Source organism: Bactrocera tryoni, unplaced genomic scaffold (assembly GCF_016617805.1).
Source record: "Bactrocera tryoni isolate S06 unplaced genomic scaffold, CSIRO_BtryS06_freeze2 scaffold_7, whole genome shotgun sequence".
NCBI classification, from domain to species: Eukaryota; Metazoa; Arthropoda; class Insecta; order Diptera; family Tephritidae; genus Bactrocera; species Bactrocera tryoni.
In genome coordinates, this window is record NW_024396366.1 from 6,291,178 (window position 1) to 6,316,228 (window position 25,051).

The following is a 25,051-nucleotide window of genomic DNA, read 5'->3' on the forward strand; positions in this document are numbered from 1 at the left end:
CTCATGGAACATCTTCATAGTGAGGCCAGAATGCTTCCTGCAAAGGAGCATATTACTCATCAAGCAGTTTATGCTCGGGTGTTTCCGCAGAAACCATCCCGGCAGTCACCTGCTTGAAACAAAGCCGCTTCATAGGAAAATCAGGAGAACATTCCTCTAACATGTCGAAAAACTTAAGCAACATACCGACAAAATTTCAGACGCGACTAATTGCAGACAGATACTGAACGCCGTATACAGTGGAGCTATTAACAACTCTTCGTTGACCCCCTTCCAGTGAATGGCGAAACCCCAAAGCAACTTCGATCTGGATATTTTAGCAGAAATCTACCCTGACATACAAAATATATGCCCTGCATGCTTTAAGTACTCTACACTAATCACCTCTGTGCATGCCCAATGAAACCAAAAATAAGCTCAAATAATAATTATACATATACTAATACTATATACTATTTGAGTATTAAGCTATGCTTAATTATGGGTCGACAGCTCTTGGTTTTTGCACCACGATAATACACCGTCACATACTTTACTGATTCTGTTTCGCCAAATTTTCAACCAATATCGTGCCGCAACTGCCTTATTCACCTGATTTGGCACCGTGTGGCTTCTGACTATTCGGCAAAGTAAAACGATTGCTCCGGGGAAACCCGTTTATGTCAATTTGAAGATATTAAACGTGAATCGCTATGCGCATTGAAAACTATACTGGAAATTTACTTTAAAAACTGGATTAGATTAAAATGTTGGCACAAGTGTATTGGGACCAAGGGAATTACTTTAAGCGAAACGACATAGACATAGGAAATTTAAAATTATGAACAAACTCTTACAATTTTTTGCCCACTGTAGTGCGTATGTATATAAACCTGAATGAAAATAACATGTCGATAACAAATATCAAAATTTTCTGTAACGCAGACAAAAACTATTATTAGAAATAAAAATAAAATAATAACTTTGAATCACAATTACGAAATGTATTTGAAATGTTTTTTTTTTTTAATTTTACATGTTTGAGTTGCTTGCAAAGTATAGAAACCGATAATTTATTAATATTGGTCAGTATATTCAAAATTTAAAACAAGAATTGTTATTACTTTTGTGACCTGTTTACTATCAAGTGACAAATATGAGATAATGTTTTGTGAATAAAGATTGTATTGTGAATAGTAACTCATCACAAATTACTTTCAGGCTGCTTACTGAATTGCGCTTTTAATCTCTTACTGTACTTCCCGATAATAAAACAATGTTTTATCAAAACACGAAATTAAAATTATTCCATTGTGAACAAATATGAAATTTCATAGAATTTTAATGCTTTTCTAGTTAAGATTAGTCCTCATTCTTCTTCTCTACTAGCGCAGACACCGCTTACGCGGTTATATTCGAGTTAACAACAGCGAGCCAGAGATTTCTTCTTTTCGCAATTTGGGGCCAATTCGAAATACCAAGTGTAGCCAGCTGCTTCTTCACCTGATCTCTCCAACGGAGTGGAGTGCTTTCCCTGGCGGGTACTGCGACAAATACTTTCAGAGCTGGAATGTTTTCATCTATACGGACGACATGACCTAACCAGCAAAGCCGCGTTTCCATCGAATGCGATATTCGTCGTTGCAAGTGTTCAAAGGACCATAAATCTTCCCCAGATCATTTATCTAGAAAGCTCATAACGTCGTCTCATTAGATGTTAGCATCGTCTATGCCTCTGCCCCATACAGCAGGAGGGAAAGAATTAGTGACTAATAGAGTTTGGTATTTGTTCGTCGAGAGATTACTTCTCCAGGGCAAGGAAATCGATATTTTGTTTGTGGCGATTTAGAGGTCAGCCCATGTAGAAATGTGTGATAAACAAAAATTGTCTCCTAGCCATCAAAAATTATGTGTACAAATACCATCATTGTCCATGCCTCTGCCCCATATAGCAGGACGGAAAGAATGAGTGACTTATAGAGTTTGGTCTTTGTTCGTCGAGAGATTAGTCCTCCAGGACCAGGGATAATGGGATGCCCAACTGATTCCAGTGTGAGAGCGCCTCAAAATAAGCGTTTTTTTATAACATTTTCCATTATGGCCAGATCGAACAAAATAAGAATTTTTGAGCATTTTAAATTAAAACACCCAACATTTATTACGATTGCAAATTATTATATATTGGACTTTTAATATATAACGAAACTACTTAAATCCTTTTTTATGATTTTATGATATATTAAAACAACTGACTTTTGATCTCTCAATACTTAGTAAGGGGAATTAATCCTGTTAGTTCTCAATTATCAAATGTTGTTAATCATTTGTAATCAAATTACAAAACGTTTCATGAAATATATTTAAATTTCGCATTTTCTTTGATTTTCATTGTTTTAAATTTTTATTAGCGATCTTGAACAGCGGCAACAAATTCTTCCGTTTACATATTTTTTTGGTAAGATTTCAATCTGGCCGTCGCACGTTTCCAATTGCTAAACGTCAAAACCTCCCCAATTCAGTCAACTGTCAAAGTTTAGGTGGTTTTGACGTTTAGCAATTGTTCTCTCACTTCCAGTGAGAGAGGAGTTGGACATCTCTTTATCTCTGTCCAGGACAAGGAAATGTTTTGTTTGTGGAGATTTAGAGTTCAGCCTATGTAGAAATGCTCGATAAAAAAATTGTCTGCTAGCCATTACGGGGCATCTCGACAGTATAGAATTTATAGAATACTACCTGTATTGCCGTGCCTATTGCCTGTGGAGACTCCACATTGCTCATTGCTTACTAGATATAGAATACTAACTAGTTTGCCATATATCGTAAGCTATAAGCTGTCACTTCAGCAGTTTGACAGCGCAGTTTTCATTTCTATGAAAATTTCGAAGAGGCAACATATCCCATTTGCACATATGCCGACGGCATTTTCATTTCGGTAATATGAAATTTAGTAAAGCGAGTATTAAGACTGTTGTGTTATATTATAGAAATAAAGTACATTTTTAAAATAACATTTTTCCAAATAATTATTATTTAGTTTAATATTATTAATTTACAGAAAAATGACGCAAAATGGGTTGAGAATGAGCGAAGTTTTAAATTTAATAAACTTATCTATATAAATAAAAATGAATTGTTGTTCGTTAGTCTGATTAAAACTCGAGAACGGCTGGGCCGATTGAGCTGATTTTGGTTTTAAAATGTTTGTCGTAGTCCAGGGTAGGTCTAAACGGTGAGCAAATAAGGAAAAATTGCGAGTAAGATAGAGTAAGACGACAATTCTATTTCCCATATAAAAGTTGACTCTAATATATAAAAACAAGCCGGGTTTTCCTTCCTGACGCTATAACTCCAGAACGCATGAACCGATTTCCACATTCGTTAGAAAGGTCTCGGGCTCCGAGAGGTTTATAGAAAAGAAAATTCAGGAAAAATTTCAACAGAAAAGCGGGAAAATAGAAAAACAATTTGGCCAGTTCTTTTTTCTTAATGTTCGTGGAGGTTCAAGGATGTTTTTTACGACAAGAAAATGTCGAATAATTGGCGGTAAACCCCTAAAACCAGCCCTTTTCTTTTTCCCATACAAACGAATGAATGTTTGTTTGTTAGTAACGCTAAGAGAACGGCTACAGCAATCTCGATGAAATTTGCAGAGGTTCTTCGTTGCGGATCGGGGAAGGTTTGGAAATAAAAATACCTTATGTTTTTCATGTGGAAAAGTATGAAAATTGGAAAATTCCAAAAAGTAACATTTTTCCATACAAATTTTTTTTCAATTTTTGTTTATTTTGTTTTTCAATATTTTGATTTGGCAAATATTTGAATCATTCAATTTCGGTCGCATGCTTTTTTATTCCGGCTATTCAAAAGAAAAATTATTATTCAGTGAGAACTTTATGTTTCACATAATGTGATCAAATACAGATTGAAATATCTTACGAAGCCACGAAGAGGGCGCGCTAATATCGGTCGGCGTTCTTTTTGCCATCAACATATGACAGCCCAAGACACATGAACGACTACTCCCAGGATGCGATGAAATACATGTGGAATTATGGAACGCGGTCAATCAGCAAGCGATCGTCACGATGTCACAGCACGACTTTTCAAACAACAGCAGCGATGTTTGATGGACTTTATCTTGAAGCAACATATGGTACATATATTTACTTTTGCAATTCATGAACGTTTTCCGACTGTTGTGCGTCTCGCAGGTAATTTGGAGAGTGTATTTCAACCCAGAGAATACAGTACAGCCAGTGGAAACACCGCCAGCAACAAAATTAACATTAACGAGTTTTTCTCAACTTTCGTCAGTGATCCGTTTGCGAGAACATTGCTCTATTCGGAAATACCTTGATATTATACCTGGAATGCATCGTCAAAGAAATAGTTGCGCAGAAAGCAAGGCCAACCAGTAGAGTGACATCCAGGTGTGTTATCAACTAATGCATTAGGACGAATTTACACAATCCACCCGAAAAACGACGATTGTTTCTACCTTCGGTTGCTATTGATTAATGTACGCGGTTCAACTTTATTTGAGTCATTGGGTACTGTGAATGGTATGGTGTGTGCAAATTTTGGAGATGTAAGACAGCAATTACAATCACTGGAATAAAAATGAAGTTCGCACACTTTTCGCTAAAAACATTTCGACAAATCAGCCTTCAAATCCGCGTCAATTATGGGATACGAACAAAAATGACATTGCCGAAGACATTTTACATCGTGGTTGGATATCACTTCCATCTGTCGTTTATCAATTCACGAAAGATGAACTCATCACGAATGTTCGGACATTGGCCAAATTATTGTAACTACGATTCCTTAAGTGCACGCGCAATGTTAGCTGCCAAAATACCGATGTTGTTGACTTAAACTGGAAGATTCAAAGTCAAATTCCGGGAGACTTGCGCTCATACAAATCGATCAATCGTCTTGACAATGAAGACGACGCCGTGAATTATCCAGTGGAATTTCTAAATTCTTTGGAGAGGCTTTATTATCCAACCGCATCATTTGCGTCTCAAAGTTGGATCTGTCGTTATTATGTTCCGCAATCTGTGCTATCAAATACAAGGGGGCAGAATGCTTGATTCTACGAATTCCTTTGAGTTCTAACGATTTGCCATTTCAATTCAAACGTATTCCGATTCGAGTGAAAATTGCATTCGAGTGACAATCAAAAGGACACAAGGATAGTCGCATAGTGTGTGGCATAAATTTGGAAATGCTATGTTTTTCACACGGTTAGATATACGTGGCGTGCTCATAAGTTGGAAAACCATCGTTTCTGTACATCGGAACAAAAACCAAAAAATGTTGTCAAAACACATAATTTCACGCGGGACAACGGCTGCGGGGTCAAAGAGCACTTCAATGAAACGGATAATTTGCGGACACGTATAACGCTTCGATTCAGTATTTACTTTGGATTCACTTTCATTTACTTAGAGAAGTTCATCTAAACTGTTGTGAAATGAAATATATTTTTTCCTTTTCAAATATAAAACAAACAAATTTTTTTTTTTTATCTTTTAATCACCAAACGAAATGTTACATAAAACGAAACAATTTGGTGGCGAAACGGAGTCGCCGGGTTTTCTAGTACAAGCATAAATCAAAATATCATTGCTCATTTTAAATTTATTATTTTAATTGGTGTATAATATTTATGCCGTAATTATTGTATATTAGTCCAAAATATGACTTCTTATTTTTCTCAGAAATACATTTATAACAAGTATGGAAGGGCTAAGTTCGGTTGTCACCGAACATTTTATACTCTTGCATGATAAAGTGATAATCGAGATTTCATTATCCGTCATTTACATACAGTCATGTGAAAATTAATAGGGACACATGGCGGTATTTCGTAAAAATGCAAAGAAAAAGAATATTTTCATTAAGTTTGAAATTGTGTTTTTATTTTTAAATAGGTTTATGTTTTTACCATAAGAATATTAGAGAAAATAATTCGAATTCAATTCAAAGAAGAAAAAAATTAATTATTTTAATAGCTTTACCCAAGTTATGTTGTGAAAAAAATAGGGACAATTGCAGTTTAAAAAAAAAATGTTCAATTCATTTTTTTTTTACAAAATTCTTTCGACTTTTAGAGTTTGATGCGTCAATACTTCGTTGCAAATCCTTTATTTTGAATGACAGCCACACATCGGCGAGGTAATGAGTCACTTAATTTTTGGCACGTGGCCCGAAGAATAGCTTTCCACGCTTCCTGTAGCAGTAGCCAAAGTGCATCTTTGCTTGTTACTTTTTTACCCTTCAAAGCTACTTTCACTTGTTGCCACAAGTTCTCGATGGAATTTAAGTCCGGTGATTGAGCAGGCCAGCTTAACACGTTTATATTGTTATCCGAGAACCATTTTTTTGCTAGCTTCGATGTGTGTTTTGGGTCGTTGTCTTGCTGGAACACCCATCGAAGGGGCATGTTTTCCTCAGCATAAGGCAGCATAACCTCATTTAATATATTGCAATAAGTCACCGCTGTCATTGTGTCCTCAATTCGATATATTGGACCAACTCCTTGGTAAGAGAAGCATCCCCACACCATAATTGATCCTCCTCCGTGTTTTACAGTTTTAACTTTATATTGCGGGTTAAAAGCTGTGTTCACTGGCCTACGCACATGTTGAGTACAGCAGTCAGGGTGAAAAAGATTGCATTTGGTCTCATCTGACCACAGGATATTGCGCCATTTCTCCACTGGCCACTTGACGTGCTCATTAGCAATGTAACATTTTAATCACATTTGGTTTGGACAGAAGAGGTACTTTTCTGGGTCTCTTTGCTTTTAAATTTTTATTAATTAGCCATTTACGAATAGTAGAAGTGTCGACGTCCAAAGAAAATTCCTTTTTAAGTTCACTAGAGGATGCGAAGGGGTCCTTTTTTAAAAATCGCATTATATTCCTTTCAAGAGTTGGAGATATTTTTGATTTTCGTCCACGCGTTTCTTTCTGAGGCTTATATTTTATTGCATTCTCTACCATTCTCTTGGAGTAATTCAACGTTTCGGCTATTTTCCGATATGAAAATCCCTGATTGTGGAGGTGTTTTATTTGCTTACGCAGCTCAGCGCTGCAGTGTTGTCCTCTGCCCATTTTAAATTACTAAATTAAATTATATGTTAACTTTCTCAATTTATGATTATATAAAATCTCATATACAATACCTTTATTGCTTAAAAATTTTTAAGAATCCCAATATTTCAAAACTAACACCAATTTAATATTCCCGTCCCTATTATTTCGCACACTCAAAAACGATCTTACTACACAAAATGATCAACAGCTGCGAAACGACGCCAAATATTTTTTCTTTGATAACGGTTCTTTACTTCACTGACATCCCAGAAAACAATTGCATGCTACATTTTTGAAAACTTTTTTAAAATGAATCAGATTTTATTTTTTACCTATTTTCAAGCAAGTGTCCCTATTATTTTTCACATCACTGTATATGTGTTGTCAAAAAAGTCTTGCGGTATTTTTATTGAATTTTTTTTTTGATTGAAATTGAAATGAATATTTGATGACTCATGCCCAGCTCTTGACCGGATGCTACGGCTGCTACTATGCCGGTCTCTTTCGACCAATTCAGCGATTTTATCGCAATTTTCGACGACAGGCCTTCCGGAGCGTGGCGCATCTTCGACCACCTCTACACCAGAACGAAAACGTTGAAACCATCGTTGTGCGGTGGAAATGGAAACTGTATCGGGTCCATAAACTGCACAAATTTTATTGGCGGCTTGAGATGCATGTTTGCTTTTATCGTAGTAGTACGGTAAAATATGCCGTATGTTCTCTTTATTTTGCTTCATGTTTGCGACGCTATAACTCACGAACGATTTAAAAGAAACGACAATCAATCAAACACGTGTTAGCGCATGAAATGAGCTTTCCAAAAAGGTATAGCATGACCCGATGCGACGAATAAAACTAGAACTACGAGCTTGCAGCGCCAACTAGCCAACTAGCCAAGTTTTATTCCGCTATCATCATTGGTTCCTAATGTATATATTATACAGAGAAGGCATCAGATGGAATTCAAAATAGCGTTATATTGGAAGAAGGCGTGGTTGTAAGCCGATTTCACCCATATTTCGTACATATCATCGGGACGTTAAGAAAATATTATATACCTAATTTCATTGAAATCTGTATAGTAGTTCCCGAGATATGGTTTTTGGTCCATAAGTGGGCGAGGCCACGCCCATTTTCAATTTTTACAAAAAGCCTGGGTGCAGCTTTTTTCTGCCATTTCTTCCGTAAAATTTAGTGTTTCTGACGTTTTTTGTTAGTCGGTTAACGTACTTTTAGTGATTTTCAACATAACCTTTGTCTTCCATTTTTGAACTGTATATGGAAATGCCTGAAGGAAACGACTCTATAGAGTTTGGTTGACATAGCTATAGTAGTTTTCGAGATATGGACAAAAAACTTAGTAGGGGGCGGGGCCACGCCCACTTTTCCAAAAAAAAATTACGTCCAAATATGCGCCTCCCTAATGCGATCATTTGTGCCAAATTTCACTTTAATATCTTTATTTATGGCTTAGTTATGACACTTCATAGGTTATCGGTTTTCGCCATTCTGTGGGCGTGGCAGTGGGCCGATTTTGCCCATCTTCGAACTTAACCTTCTTATGGAGCCAAGAAATACGTGTACCAAGTTTCATCATGATATCTCAATTTTTACTCAAGTTACAGCTTGCACGGACGGACGGACGGACAGACAGACATCCGGATTTCAACTCTACTCGTCACCCTGATCACTTTGGTATATATAACCCTATATCTGACTCTTTTAGTTTTAGGACTTACAAACAACCGTTCTATGAACAAAACTATATATAATACTCTCCTTAGCAACTTTGTTGCGAGAGTATAAAAAAGGATCATTATCAATGGATCATTATCCTTTTTTTATTATCTTATGTTTCCAAGAAAAGGATAAAGATCCTCGTTTTATTTTCCACATAAAAGATTTAAACTGTTCAATAGCTCAAAACGAACCTACCTACCCTACGCCTTTGCGCATATGATTATATTATGATAGCAAATGCCCACATACAGATTTGGCAATGACAATAGCAATACGTTTGACAAATAGTATTCTATAAATTCTATCCTGTCGTGATGTCCCGTTAAAAATTATGTTTACGGATTCTAGTTGCCGTATTGCTGTTGTGTGTTGGATACTAAAAAACGATTATTTTTTAGAGAAGGCTACATTAATCGGTCTAGTTGCCTCTGCGAATGGTAGGCACCTTGTCGTGGTGCAGGGGCTTAAACCGCAGCACAGCACAGCATCTCTCAGCTACCGGAGATGTTGCTGCAGAGCATCGCCCCCGGTGGCTGTCGGAGGCTGCATGTGCACGGTGACCAAGAGCTACCACCTCCTAATCCAGGGTGTTATGCGACCCGTGCCCATTGGATGATTTGCAGCCAGGAGGTAAATTCGGCTGTATTCGTACGGAGCCTTCCCAACACCGGGCCGCCTTGGGAAGTAACGGTGGCCTTACTGCGTCAAGGGGCTCTGGCGCAGTGGACTTTAGACTCCCTTCTTTAAGACTAGACCGGGAGGCTTACAACACGAGCCGAACGGTCGTAAGAACAAGATGAAAGAACAACAACAACAACAACCACAAAAACAACCACAAAAACAACAACAACAAACAACAACAACGGCAACGACCAAAGCAACGACCAAAGCAACAACAATCAAAACGGTGAACATGGACAGCAGCAGCAATAGTACCGCAGGCAAGAGTGGCCCAGGGGCTAAGCGTAAGTTTAGCTTCTTGGACGCCCTGTCGCCGGAAGAACGTGCACTCTTTGAAGAGCACGCTCGTGACGACGACGACGATGTGCCCTCTTGCAGCGGCACTCAACGCAGCGCGTCAACCGCAATTCGCGCAAACGCTACTCCCCGCAACCCCCTCGAGCAGGATCGACTGCGGAGAGGAGGGTGGTTTCACTGAAAGTGGAATCAAGGGGTGAACGTAAAAGAAGACGGCAACGAGGGGAACATTCCATGTACCCCGGAGCCAGGACAGCCAGGAGGTCATGACGACCCACGTAGATTGGGAATGAGTGGAGCCACTCTTAAGTGGTACCTAAGATTCCTTGAGGACGGCATGACCCCGGAGTCAGCCGAAAGGCGGGCTCTGGGTAGGAGCAGTGGGAAAGACCCCTCTCCTAACAATGTACGACACGCAGGTACCAACGGTGGATCGGCCGCGACAAAACGCAGGAACCGAAGGCGTCGTCGTGCTAAAGCAGCCTCGTCGGAGGGACAGAGCGCAGCAAGGCCGGCGACCCAGGAGGCACCTAGTCGATCGGAGAAGAGGAAGGGTGGCCAAATAACGCCTCAGGTGCCACCTAAGCCCAAGAGAATACGGGAAGATAAACCACAAGAGGCCAGTGGTAGGCGCTCCTACCCCAACCAGCAGCCAATAAGTACCGAAAGCCGCAAATACTCGGAGGCTGTAAGTAGCATCCGTATGGCAGTGGTGCCCCGCAATTACCCGGCGGAGGCCCTAGAGCCTGAGCAATTTACAGCCCTACAGAACTGCCTGGTAAAGGCCTCATCCATCGGCAATAAGTTCACCGGTGCCTTTAACGGCATATTCTTTAAGGGCGGCATGCTGCTGGTCGACCGCCAGAAGAGAAGTCGGCCACCTGGCTGAAGGAGATCACGCCAAGGCTCGAGGGTTGGAAGGGCCCGGCCCTGTGTGTAAAGAGAGGGGAGGAAATACCGCGAACACACAGCATGGTAGCGTTCTTTCCGAGAAGTGCAGAGGATAGCTACGACTTCGTGCTTAGTCTGGTGAGGAACCAGAACGAAGGTTTAAAAGTACCTCGGCGTGGAAAGTCGTAGCAAAAGCAGTGTTGTGGGTTCCGGGTGGGAACCTCAACATCACGATGGACGACGAGTCCTACAAGTTTATAAGGCTGAAGGGATTCAAACTGAATTTCCGCTTCGGCAAGATTATGATGCGGCCATGGAGGCCCAAGGCTGCGTCCACGAGCCAAGAGGCCAAGACGGGGATGAACGTAGCACCAGCTCCTCCCGCAGCCCGCCCAGCGGCGCATGAGGCGACTGCAGCTGTGGCTTCGGGTAAGGACAGCGAATCCCCCAGCGAACCCATCTCGGCTGGGCAGGTTGCGACCGCCGCGGATGCAGATGAGAGCAACGGGCAGGAAGGAAAGATGTCATTCACCCAGGAGCAGGAGGCGACTGCATCTGTGGTTTCGGGGGAGGATAGCGAATCCCCCAGCGGACTCATCTCGGCTGGGCAGGCTGCGACCACCGCCGCGGATGCAGACGAGAGTAACGGGCAAGAAGAAAAGATGCCATCCACCCAGGAGCTTCTGGAAGGGTTGGAGATGCAGGTCGATGAAGGGGACGAAGACGGGGACCTGTCTCTCTTAGAACCGATTCTGTAGGCTCCAGCACCGGCATAGAAGTGGCCCAGGTGAACCTACATCACGCATCGGCAGCCTCGGCAGTCATCGTGAAGAGGTTCATCTCCGATAACCTGGGCATCCTTCTAATCCAGGAACCTTGGGTGTTCAAAGGAGAGGTAAGAGGCCTCAACATGAGAAGGAGCAAGGTAATCTGGGATCTCTCTAGCGAGAGACCCCGATCTTGTAACAGTCGTTAGAGCCGATATAGACTTTTTCTGTATTTCAGAGTTTCTAACGCAAGACCTGGTGGCGGTGCAAGTGAAGGACAAGGGAAGGATCGGACTTCGTCCTTGCATCCGCATACTTTCCGGGAGAGTCAGCCACAGCACTCCCCATCGATACTTGGTCTGGTGGAGTATTGTAAATCCAACAATCTCCCCCTGACCATAGGTTGTGACGCAAATGCTCATCACACGGAATGGGGTAGCACGAACTGCAACATGAGGGGTGAGTCACTGCTTGAATTTATACTTAGTAATAATATTAACATAGAGAATGTGGGCTGCGAGCCAACCTTCGTAACAAGTGTCCGCAGGAAGTCCTAGACATTACCCTAAGCAATGACAACATGATCGGGTTGATCTCGCAGTGGAGGGTATCAAAAGAGCCCTCACTGTCAGATCACAGAATCATTCGTTTTGCTCTGAGGGTGGTAGTCGGGGACCGACCTCCAACTCGTACCCCCAGAAATACAAATTGGGGCACTTTCAAAGAGACCCTAAGTAGAAGCATAAGTGTAGTGGAGCAGGCGGATGTTAGGTCCACCACAGATGGACTGGAGAGCAGACTGAGTGCCATAACCCAGTCCATTGTGGACGCCTATCATTGTGCCTGTCCACTGAAAGCGACCACCAGCAAACAAGGCTGCACATGGTGGTCCAGTAAACTCTCAGCCCTCAGACTGAAGGTGCGTAGGTTGTTCAACAAAGCCAAGCGCACAGGCAGTTGGGAGGACTACAAATGGCACCTAACAGCCTACAACAAGGAGATTAGGCTTGCCAAGTCAAACAGTTTCAGGAAATTCTGTGATAGCGTCTCCTCGACCCCGGAGGCAGCTCGACTGCACAAGGCGTTGTCGAAGGGTAGGACGGACACAGTATTATCCCTAAAGAGACAGGACGGGACATATACGACAAGCGCGGAGCAGAGGGCAGAAACGCTCCTACAAACGTACTTCCCGGAGACGGCTCAAGCTGACCTAACCCCAACCTTGGTCACACGCAGGCCGGATCGCTCAGACTGGCTGACGGCAAGGACTCTGTTCAATGCTGACTCAGTCAGGTGGGCACTGGCCTCCTTCTCGAGCTACAAATCACCGGGAGTGGACGGCGTCTTCCCGGCCCTATTGCAGCAAGGTATGGATATCCTCCTACCACACCTGCTGGGGCTGATGAGAGACAGCCTGGCGATGTCGTATATCCCCGAACCGTGGAGAATAGCAAAAGTGATTTTCATCCCAAGATAGGGAGGAGAGACTATTCGTTAGCCAAATCGTTCCGGCCTATTAGTCTCACGTCCTTTATGCTGAAGGGGATGGAAAAAGTAATAGACAACCATATTAGATCGGAAGCGCTGAAGATTGCACCCCTACATGCCGGACAACACGCGTACAGGGCAGGTAGATCTACAAATACCGCTCTGTACCAACTCGCGTCTGAGCTACAGGATTCGCTGGATAATGGCGAGGTTGCGATCTGCGCCTTCCTTGATATCGAAGGGGCCTTTGATAACGCGTCTCACACCAGCGTCATCAAGGCACTCGAGAGAAGGAACGTAAATCCCTCTATACGCAGATGGACGGAAGCCCTTCTGCGCACTAGGGTTGCAGAAACAACAGTTGGAGGAAGTAAAATTCGTCTTGGCACCACGAGGGGCTGCCCACAGGGTGGAGTACTGTCCCCTCTGCTTTGGAGCCTGATAGTAGACGAACTACTCGAGCTGCTCACCAGCAATGGAATCCGCTGTCAAGGGTACGCGGACGACATTGTCATAATGGCGAGAGGAAGATTTGAGAACACTCTCTGTGACATTGTTCAAAGGGGCTTAAAATTGGCGAAGGAATGGTGTAACACGGTAGGGTTAAACATCAACCCAGCAAAACCACCGTGATCCCATTCACTAGGCGGAGATCTCTTCCGGCCTGAGGACCCTAACAATTGGAGGCGCAGAGGTGGAAATGTCTAGGGAGGTCAAATTCCTTGGCGTCACCCTAGACTCAACACTAAAATGGAGCAGGCATTTGGACTTAACGCTGTCCAAAGCAACAAGAGCACTTATGATTTGCAGACGCCTAGCCGGCAGATCATGGGGATGCAAGCCAAACATCATGAGATGGCTGTATACCATGATAGTAAGGCCCATCGTTACCTATGGAGCAGTTGCCTGGGCCACCAAAGCAGCACAGTCCTCTGTGATTCAGAGACTGTCAAAGCTGCAAAGACTTGCATGTGTCTGTGCTTCAGGGGCAATGCGCACATGCCCCACAGTGGCACTGGAGGTCTTATTAGAGCTCACACCGCTGCATAAGGTGATCAAGCTAGCAGCAAAGCACACCATGCTGCTAATGTCAGCAGAAGGCTGCGGGAGAGGGAAGATAATGTCCTCCAGGCAGATGGACGCTCTAGCGGAGAGCACACCGCTGGCCCTCCTCCCAAGAGACGGCACAACAAGGAAAGTAAACTTCAAAAAGCATTTCAAAGTAACTGTAGGCAGTAAGAAGGAGTGGAACGATTCCACGCTGGAAAGACTGCTGGAAGACAGTACCATTTAGTGGTACACAGATGGCTCGAAAACACCGGAAGGCATTGGGGCAGGTATTGCGGGTCCGCGAACCAAGTTATCCATACCTATGGGCTGCTTCCCAAGCATTTTCCAGGCTGAAGTTCTTGCCATCAGTCAATGCGCTGAAATCAACCTCAGCCGCAACTATCGCAACCAGCGCATAGCTATTCTCAGCGATAGTCAAGCGGCACTAAAAGCGATCTCATCGTACGAGACCAAATCGCTTTTAGTAGAAGAATGCATAGGAAGGCTAAACCGCCTGTCCCTGTGCAACCGGGTGCACCTAATTTGGGTACCAGGGCATAAGGGAGTAGAAGGAAACGAGAAGGCAGACGAGCTGGCCCGCACGGCGGCAGCGTCCAAGATGTGGGGACCATAGAGCCGTCCGTAGCAGTAGGACCCCACACTCTTAAGGAGCTGCTCCGCACGGAGGAGAGAGAGGATAGGGAGCGGCACTGGCGGCAGGCAGCAAGTATGCGCCACGCCAAGCTACTCCTAGGAGGATATAACCTCTCCAGGTTTAAGGAATTTATTAACCTCCCCCATGAGAAATTCCGAATCCTCGTCGCAGTCTACACAGGGCACTGCAAGCTCAGGAAGCACCTGTCCAACATGGGCATGATCTCCTGTGCTAATTGCCGGTTCTGCGATCTGGAACAGGAAACACCAGCACACCTTATCCTAGATTGCACAGCAATCTGTGGAAAAAGGCTTAAGGCCCTGGATTCCATCTTTATCAGCAGGGATCACATCACCACACTAGCGCCCGGCAAACTACTGGAATTTTTCAGACTGCTGGGGCTTTGGGAGGTCATGTGATACAGGAGAGGGCACAATAGACCCTAGGTCGCGGTGCAGAACCTCAATAATCCTATCCATCTATCTATCGGTCTAGTTGAAAAAGCAGAAAACAACCCTATTCAAATAGAAACGTTCGTAAACAAATAAAAAATAAATTATTTAATGTATTCATACTTTTAAATTCGCAAAGCTGCCTACTGGAGCATAGGTCCTAACTAAATCTTTGTGCGATGAATTCATATTTTTTTGAAGTATATTGTTCATTATTATGTTCAAAGTTATCACTCTATAATCTCACTTGACCCAATGCAATATGTAGAAATATAGCAAATGTACCATGCATCATACCTCTACACCCATTTCTTGGCATGTCGTCCCCTTAGCATCTTCATTTTTAGTATGGTCCAATAAAAACTTTAAAACACCCTGTAAATACAAAGATAAATAGGATATTATTTTAAAATATAATATTTATGATAATTATAATAAAAATAAAATTAAAATATAATATTTATAAAAATGAACACCTGCTTATAGAATGAATTATTATAGACGTATGGAACTGCACTTGAAATAAAACACAGAAAAATAAATAAAACGGCTTTATTAGCTTACACAGTGTCACTCAAATATATGAAATGTGTTTAACTTGTAGAAACTTGTATACGTGTTCCTTAGCACTCTTTAATGGTGCCAAAGCCAGATCGTTGCCACGTCCCCCAATTGAAAATTATTAAATTATAAAGTGTTGTACCTAAGCTACAAATTAAGCTACAAAACTAAAACTGGGTAGATACCCACATTATGGTTTTCAACTTCATTAAGTTGAATTGAAGTTGATGCAATTTAAATTCAGATCAACCCAACTCTAATTTTGCATTACGAATTTCAACTAAGCCTAAGAAGTAAATATTTACCAGATAATTAAACAGACAAAAATTAAAAAAAAGAAAGAGGGACATTAGTTCGATTTATTATGCGATGACCTAAATTTGTAACCTAAATAAACAGAAGTTTTATTGACAATTAAATGGCTTTTAAATAATGTTTGTTACAAATTAATACGCTATTTTCGCCTAAATAGGGAAGCATTTTGTTTTTTACTAAATGAAATTAATAAACAATAATGCAAAACGCTGACGGTAGTTATCAAGAATGTATTTTTAATTAATTTTAACTTTAGGCTAACGCAACTTACTATATCTATGATTGTTAAAGATACTATATATTAAAAATTATATATTATATATTATATTTGTGCACATCTGAAAAGAAGCAAAACGCTTCAAAAATTAATTTTACTCAAAAAGTATACTCCTAGCAATTGTAGATTGTGTACCTTATTTATGTTCGCAACACTTCCCACAGTACCATAATTTTATCTTTGCGGTTTCCAGTTTTTTTTTCAAAATGCCCAACAAAAAAGAATTTTTAATTCTTAGAGGTAGCAATTGATGGGAGGGGATTGTATCCTTCACCAAAACAGGCTCTTTGAAAACAATATTATTAGTTAATACCTTGCGAATAGAACTTCACAAAGCCCCAACGTCGGCTATGCTAAGCTTATCGAGGAAAGAATCTAATTACGCAAATTTTGTCAAAATTATATGCAAAGTATTTTCTTTCTCTGCCGCAGAACTTAGCGAAACTATGATATTGAGAAATTATACTCCTGCAAGACGGAGGTAACAGATTACACATACACATTCAAACATTTCCAGCTGTTCAATTCCACAATTACATTTTATGTAATTTTCAATTGAATGGGAGACACCTTAAAATTTGTCAAAATATTACATTCTCTCTACTATAAGATGCCCGATTTTAATCCAACACGCATGATTGCTGCATAACGACATGAATCGTGAACATATGGCAGATAAGTATTTAAGGCTGTTGTCAAAAACGTCAATTGCAATGTATACGAACAATAATGCATTCGGAATATTTGTTACATCGCATCATGTTTGGAAAATGTTTGATAAGTTTTCTTACTAATTTGTACTAAATTGTGCATTGAATTCAGGCTTTGCCTTATGATGTGAATGTATTACATATATTGTTCATATTTTATTTTAAACATAGTTTTTAGCTATGCTTCCAAGTTGTTAAATAATTTTAATATTAAAAAACGAAAAACTAACAAAATAATTGTTGAAAATTTGTTAAATGGGTTTTTAGAAACTGGTTATAGTAACAACCAATACCAATATAACATATGAATTCGTTAGAAGTAACAAATGGGTAACAAATAAAATAACATAGAGATAGATATTGTTGTTACAGCTAACAAATAGAAAACATACACGCTAACATGTTTATATGTCAAAGGTAACAAACTTCTGACTAATACAATAACACTGACGCTTTAGGGAACAAATATTTTTGTTATGGTTAACACATAGAACATAGCATGAAAATTTGATTGTAGAAAAAAAATGTCTAGTAGGATATCACACAATTTGTTGATAGCTCAAAAAAGAGTGGTAACCACGGCTTTCATGATAAAAAACGTCAAAAATTGTACTATAGAATATCTTGTTTCGTTCTCATAACAACTAAATAAATGCTAAAGTAACTAAAGAAAAATAATTTTGAATTTAAAAACAAAAAGGTCTTTACAAGACAGGTGAAAGTTAGCTAACTGGTAACCGATAGGGATTCGGTAATTAATGCATTTGTTTTCTTATAGGTTGCTTTTGTTGTAAACTCTGGAAAAAAAATCAAATATTTCTCTTCTTTTACCACGTGACGGTGGGATTATCCTACTCGCTCTCCTTTAGCAAATGCTACATTTACTATATTCTATCCCGCTAATTTGTTTAGTATTTTGAAAAGCTTTCTGTTACTCTTTGCTTAAGAGCGTTTTTTATTTCATTGGCTATTTGTTTGGTTCGTCATCTGTAACTGAAAATATTTTTTTTTTTTGTGATTTCGATAATTTACAGATAATTGGTACATGGGTTATTTGTTTGGTTAGCCATTGGTTACAGAAAATAGGTTCATTGGGATGAACATCACAAACAACAACCTTGACCTGAGAGGGCAGGCAAGTGAGAGCAGACGACGTTTTCGAGCACATACGATTTACAATTTTTTGTGTTCTATTCATTTGATACATCTAAAAGACTATTTTCCCACTCACTGAAAAAAGAAAATCAATTTTGTCAATCAAGTAGTTAACGCATTTGCTAGCAGACAGCCGTCTATATTTATTATGATAAATTTATAGTTTCGGTCCACTGACGAAGAAGACCGCGAAAATAAAACTTAGTTTTTTTCTTTAATAGTCGCGAAGATTTAAGATAAATTTTTTTTTTTCAAAAAATCGTCAAATTTAGCTACTTCAATGCCATCTAGCATTACAGTAATGAAGTTTAAACCATAAATACTGTAATACCGTCCCACTGTATTACCGTCCCACTGTATTACCGGCGGTGATGACAATATATAATTCAATTGAATATACATATGTACATAGTTTCAAATGTTTGTAATTTTTCTATATTTATTATTATTTTCTTCTGTCGTTACATGCAGTATAAAACTATTCAAATTTTTTAATCAGTAATTTTTGTGGTTAGCAGTCACTTTATTATTATAGATCTTAGTCGCTGATGTTAATTATTACTCTGCTTTTCTTAGAAAAGGAGAAATGAAGGATTATTTGTCAATGGATACAATTATAGATACGGAATTAAGTACTTCATATCCTGTGGAGTTTTTAAATTCACTTGAACTATCGGGTGTACCGTCACATAAACTTAAATTGAAACTAAATGTACCAGTAATGCTTATGCGAAATCTAGATGCTCCTCAGCTATGTAATGGAACAAAGCTTCGGATAACAAAATTGGGACAAAACATACTTGGTGCTAATACCTCGGATACCAATTATTCCCACTGAACTTCCATTCCAATTTAAAAGGGTTCAGTTTCCCTTCAAGCTTAGCTTTGCTGTTACTATAAACAAGGCACAAGGACAAACATTACAGGTAGCAGGCAGAGAACGTATAATATAGAGAAGGTTCCACTACGGACAAGCGTGTGAACTGTCAAGAGCCATGAATTTTCTATTAGTGGATTTCACCACTCTTGGCTCGGCAGGAGAAATTTTAACAGAGGTGAGTGAACAGAGCTGAGAATTCAATGAAAATTATGCTCAGAAATATACATTGCTTTTACAGACGCCTGTTGGCCTTTTGGCTTATATTTTTATACGTTTACATGCTATCATATCAATTGATATGAATATAATTTTGCGAATTTTTGTGAATTCATGCAAAATTGATAACATTATTATTAAATCATGCTATTTTCATGGTAATATTTGTAGTTAATGGGCAAATGAGCTACGTTTTAAATATTCCTTATCTTTGATAATGTAATATAATTTCGTATGCATGTATATAAGTATGTACATTAGAGTGGGACAATTTTTTTCTTGACAAAGCGGTTATCAAAATCGTAAACTACGATGAATTCTAAGAAAATTTGCCCAAGAAACCATGGGTCTAAAATGAAAATCGAGCCTCCGGTTTTTAGCGAGAAAATTTCGTATATTGTATTTTGTAAAAAAAAAAAATCCAATTCCTATTCCACTGTCGATTGTTTGCTTGTTTTGTAGCTATCGAAGCTAATTTGCTCAAATTTGGTATGTGATGTTGTATTTAAGCAGAAAATTCGACAGTACAGAAATTTTTTATAGGGGGCGTGGCACTGCCCACTTATGAGTTCATATGCATATCTCTGGAACCACCCCACCGATTTCGTTCAAATTTGGTATACATATTACACAATGCCTACTTAAGAGATATCTGGAAAATGATCGAAATCGGATAATAACCACGCCCACCTCCCATATAACGGTAATTTTTGAAAACACTAAAGATCGGAAATTTTAATAACTGTTGAAGGGAAACATCTTGAGTTTGGTATTCGATGTTGTATTGCAGCCAGAAAACCAAATCATTCCAATTTCTGTTACACTGTCGATTGTTTGTCTGATTTGCACTTGTTTTTTTTTTTATTTTATTTGTTTGCTATGATTTTATCAACTTCTCAGAGAAAGCAAGGCAACGCTGATAAATTACTAATAAAACAATTGTTTCCGAAACCATCGCTTTAAATTATTTTGATACAATATTACAGTTAGAAGTTTTTACTCAAGGAAGAAGTGTGTGCCTCTGATTTTCGCGATTCTAACATTTTAAAGCAAAACTTAAGCGTCTTTTAATAATGGAGTCATCTCCTATATCAATTAGTTCTTGTGCTAAAGATATTACATTATCAATTCTCTCGGAATCATATTTGAAGCATATGTCAGATCCAAATTTTAGTGCTTTTGGTTTGCCAAGTGATTTACACGAACTAAACTTACCAACTTGTCGCGATGTTTTAAAATATTTTTTTTTTTGAGTGGTCGGTCTAAAAATAGAAATAAAATGTTTTCGTTCGCATCTTTTACTCCACAAGTGGCGGATAAATTGATTGAAATTTGGAGCAAATTGAATATTGGCATAATGACGAAGAAAACCGTAATAAACAAGCTGAAAATCTTGCTGAATAAATATTTTAAAGAAACAAAAGGCACGTCTACATCTAAAAAATACACCGCATTTATCAAGACTATGAACAACTTATTCTATATTGGAAAATACAAGTGCGATTTACATAGAAATTGTTGCTCATGTGGTTTGATGCCTGATCATTTACACGAATTTTTGACTGATCAGCATACCGCGAGGAAACTGACAATTCCAGCGGTCCTGGCGGATGTTGTTGATTTGGATTTGGCTCCAACAGCTCCTGAATTTAAGAATTTTAGCAACGTTTGTCATGAAAGTTTACGTACCTATGTACTTTAATGTTAAGTATTACAACTCGGTAATATATGGCAGTTCACTCTTATGTAAATATATTTATTCAACGCAATATTTACCACAAAATCTGCGCGAAATTGTAAATAATGTTGTTCAAAATAACTCATATTTTGCACATTCAGAAAATGTTCTACTAACAATGCTTTTTGATGCCAGAAAGGAAGTGCGCCAGAGGGCTTTAAAAAAAAATGTTGTACTATCGTGAAAAACTTTACGACCCAACAAAATTAAGAGCTTACAAAAAACCAACTATAAATTTTGACTGCACTGATTATGTTGAGATGATAAACTTAGATAACAATAGCATTTTGTTGGAGCCGCCCTTCACTGCAAACATACCCTATGACCATTAGCTCGAATACATAAAATTTGACAATCCTCCACTTCCGGATCCACAAATTCCTCCACATAATCACGGAACCGAGCGCTTTGTGCAACTGCTGACTAGCGTTTCACGTCGAACTATAGAAAAAAATCGCGATGGTGTTATGGCAGTCACGGTAGCAAGTCTAAACGCAACATCTAGGATGGACAGCAAACAAGACCTTAAAACTAATTAATTCTGAACTTTAGAAGTATATTATATTTTGTTTGGCCCTTAACAGTTAAGTTTTTGCTTTATATATAGATATAAAATGATATTGTTAACTGCAATACGATTTCGCGGAAGATGAAAGCTATTAAAGTTTGAATTTTATTTACTATTATTTTAATTTTTATGGGTGGATAGGTAACATATACACACACCGACCACAGCGGCCAACGACCATACAAAACAAAATGAAAAGTTTCTCGTTAAAAAACGGAGGCTCCGTTTTGGTTTTAGAGCCATGGTTTCTTGGGCAAATTTTCTTAGAATTCATCGTAGTTTACGACTTTGATAACCGCTTGGTGCATTTTTTTTGCTCCATACAAATTGACCCACTCTAATGTACATACATATGCTATATACATACATGTATATGAAATATTATCGTAATATCCTAAAAACATAATATATTACCATAATAATATATGAAATCATACCTCTTATCATTTAAAACTTTCATACGCATCTATCCTGGAGATACAATGTATGCAAGTACAAATCAATTTCAAATCAAGATATTATCATTTATCAGTAATATAAAAAGCGCGCGCTTCTCTATATTTACGTACACACATATGTATGTATGTATGTACGTATGACATTCTCACACAAATAATATACACACATATGCGTACGCATGTAAAACAAAAAATACAAACGTTCATCTGGAAAAACAACAATAGTCTCAAAAATCATCATACATACTTACAATATGAGTACACATGTAAATATGTGCGTATGACATTCCTACACAAACAATACAACATACATACTTACATACATGCGTTCACATGTGAATTTGTCACCCGCAAAAACTACAAATATTGTTCTACAAAAACAACAAAAATATATGAAATCATATATCGTTTGAAAAAGCATCAGAAATCAATATGGCAGCCGAATTTCGACGTCAAAATTTATAGTAAATTACACAACAACAAAGTGATGAATGAACGCAAACGTACTTTCAAAAAGCATATTTGATTCATTCATAAAACCAGACGCCATTACATCTCCCCGAGCATGCCTTGCCTACAAGCGTATTTTCGCGACGATTTCAAAAGCTAAAATTCATAAATTGAATATATTTCTGAAGTTGGAAATGGAAAAAGTCACAACCCCGCAAATATAAGTATTAGAAAGTATTAGAATAAAATAGACAACATAGTTTATTTGTCGAATTTCAAGTCTAGAAATTTTTCAAAGAAAATATTCAATATTCTTCTGAATTTTGTGTACAGTCAATCCCGGTTAAGTAGTACTCCGCTTAAATGAAAATCAAATCCCTCCCTCATCACTCTTAACAGCCTATATTATATCTTGCTGCATCTCACGGTTTGTTTTTTGAAATACATAGAAATTATTGTTTAAGTACGACTCGTTTAAGTATCCGCAGTCGCGTATGTACCATATTACATTTTTATTTTTAACAAACCAAAAAATTCGGTATCTTTGACTGTGGCACATAACCGGGATTGACTGTATTTGTCAAGGAATGTGAAAAATATTTTGTAATTCTGAAATATTTTTTCGCAGCTGCGTCGATATGTATGCAAGCTCACGCACAAACATACATACATATTTACGCTGGTTTGTTGGCGGAGCTGTACAGCGGCAAGTGAAGCGGTGACAAACGGCGGCCATTCGTTTATTTTTTTCGGCACAGCTCATTGGTTGTCCGTGACAACGGAGTTTTTGTATGTAACAATGGTTGTATATATTTACATACAAAGTTTTGTGTAGACAAATGTACATATGTACAAACATTATGCGAATGATTGTTTCAAATTTGTTTACATGAACACAAAATTACATACATAAGTATGTGAATATGTGAACTTTATGCGTACGGTTTTTCAAAATCTGTTTACATGCACACATAATTATATGCATATGACTTTTAAGATTTTATCAAAACGGGATTTTATCAAAAAAAATTTTATCATTACGGGTATGGTTTTTGAAAATCTGTTTATATGTATGTATGTACATATAATTACAACCATATGCGAATATGTGCATCAGCTTGGTCTTCCAAATGTTATCAAAACCTCTAATGCCCAATATAAGTATGTTCATGCATCTATATTCATTTAGGTAATAATGTAAATATGACTTTATAATAAATTCCAACAGATTTAATGGAATTTATCATTAAATAGGTCAAATTGCGAATACATATGTATGTACATAGATAAGTTTGTTATCAAATACATAAGTATATGGAGAATATCTGTAAATGATATCTATAGTCGTTTGCGCATTGTAAACACGCGAATCTGTAAGCGTACATTTGTAAACATTGAAATTAGCATCACTTTTCTCATTTAACAATGAAATTGCTCAATTCTGCTATTTTCGACCCCTTCATGTTAAATATTGGTGAAATCCGCTAATAATATTTTTGTGGTGAAATCCACTAATAGAAAACTCAACCCCTCCAAAATGAGGAACATTTTGACAATCGGCAATCCCTGAACCTTCTCTATATTATACGTTCTCCGTAGCAGGAGTGCATTTAGAAAACCCATGCTTCTCTCATGGTCAATTTTATGTAGCCTGTTCACGTGTATCTAATGCCCAGAATTTACACATATTTGCACCCGACAGGAAAACTTATAACATTGTCTACAAAAATATCCTAGATTAATACTTTGTGATTTATTTTTTAAATTGTTAGAATTCAGAATTATTTATTTTTGTTACGGTGAAATATATTTTAACATTTGTTGTTGAATTTCAATACGCATATTTTAAGGTGTTGAAACTTCATTGTCTGTAGTAATTTTTAAAAATTGCTGATCTCAGCCAAGCAATAAAATTTAGTTATCATTTTGACTCATTTTTATTATTATACCCTTACCCTTTATCTCTCATACTTATTTAATGGCTCCACTGATAAAATACGAACAATATATTCTTCGGCAATCACGATCGAGTAAACGGTATGACCGACTTTATTTCAAATCAAATCACATCAGCTTAGAAGGTTGCTTCAATCAAATCGATCAATTACTCGATTGTTGTATTGATTCCAATCATGTGAGGCATACTCAGGAAAATGTATGACTTTGAGTATGAGCACATGTTGGAAGAATTCGATGCATACATACATAGGCGTGTACATGTGTAGAGCAAGTACACGAGTGACTCAGTGCATTGGATGTAATACATACATATATAACCCGAACATTGTCGAAAACTTAAATCATACAAATATGTGTATGATTCACAACCAAATCATGTAGAAACTGATTGCTATTGATTCTAATTTTTTTTTAGCGCAATAATTACCTACATACGTCAATCCACAATAATTACCTACGTTCACAACTTATAATGGTAATCTGATGCTGTTATTATGCTTAATTTTTGTTTGCTACTCCTTTCAGTTGAATTATAACGAAATTTGATTGGACATTTTAAAAATGGGTAAAAATTTGCATTTTACCCCGGAAAATAGTGAATAATTCGATAATGATCTACGCAGAAAGACACAAATCCAACACAATTGCCAAATTA

General features: G+C 38.4%; 1 protein-coding gene across 11 annotated transcripts in view; it reads right to left on the minus strand.

Annotated features, from left to right (window-relative positions):
* Positions 1–25,051, minus strand: part of LOC120781533 — a 146,396-nt gene that overhangs the window by 78,401 nt on the left and 42,944 nt on the right. For all 11 annotated transcript variants that reach the window (XM_040113762.1, XM_040113763.1, XM_040113761.1 and 8 more), the window contains one exon: positions 15,407–15,484. In XM_040113762.1, coding sequence (XP_039969696.1) covers positions 15,407–15,484 — 78 coding nt within the window. The remainder of the gene's footprint in view (positions 1–15,406; positions 15,485–25,051) is intronic.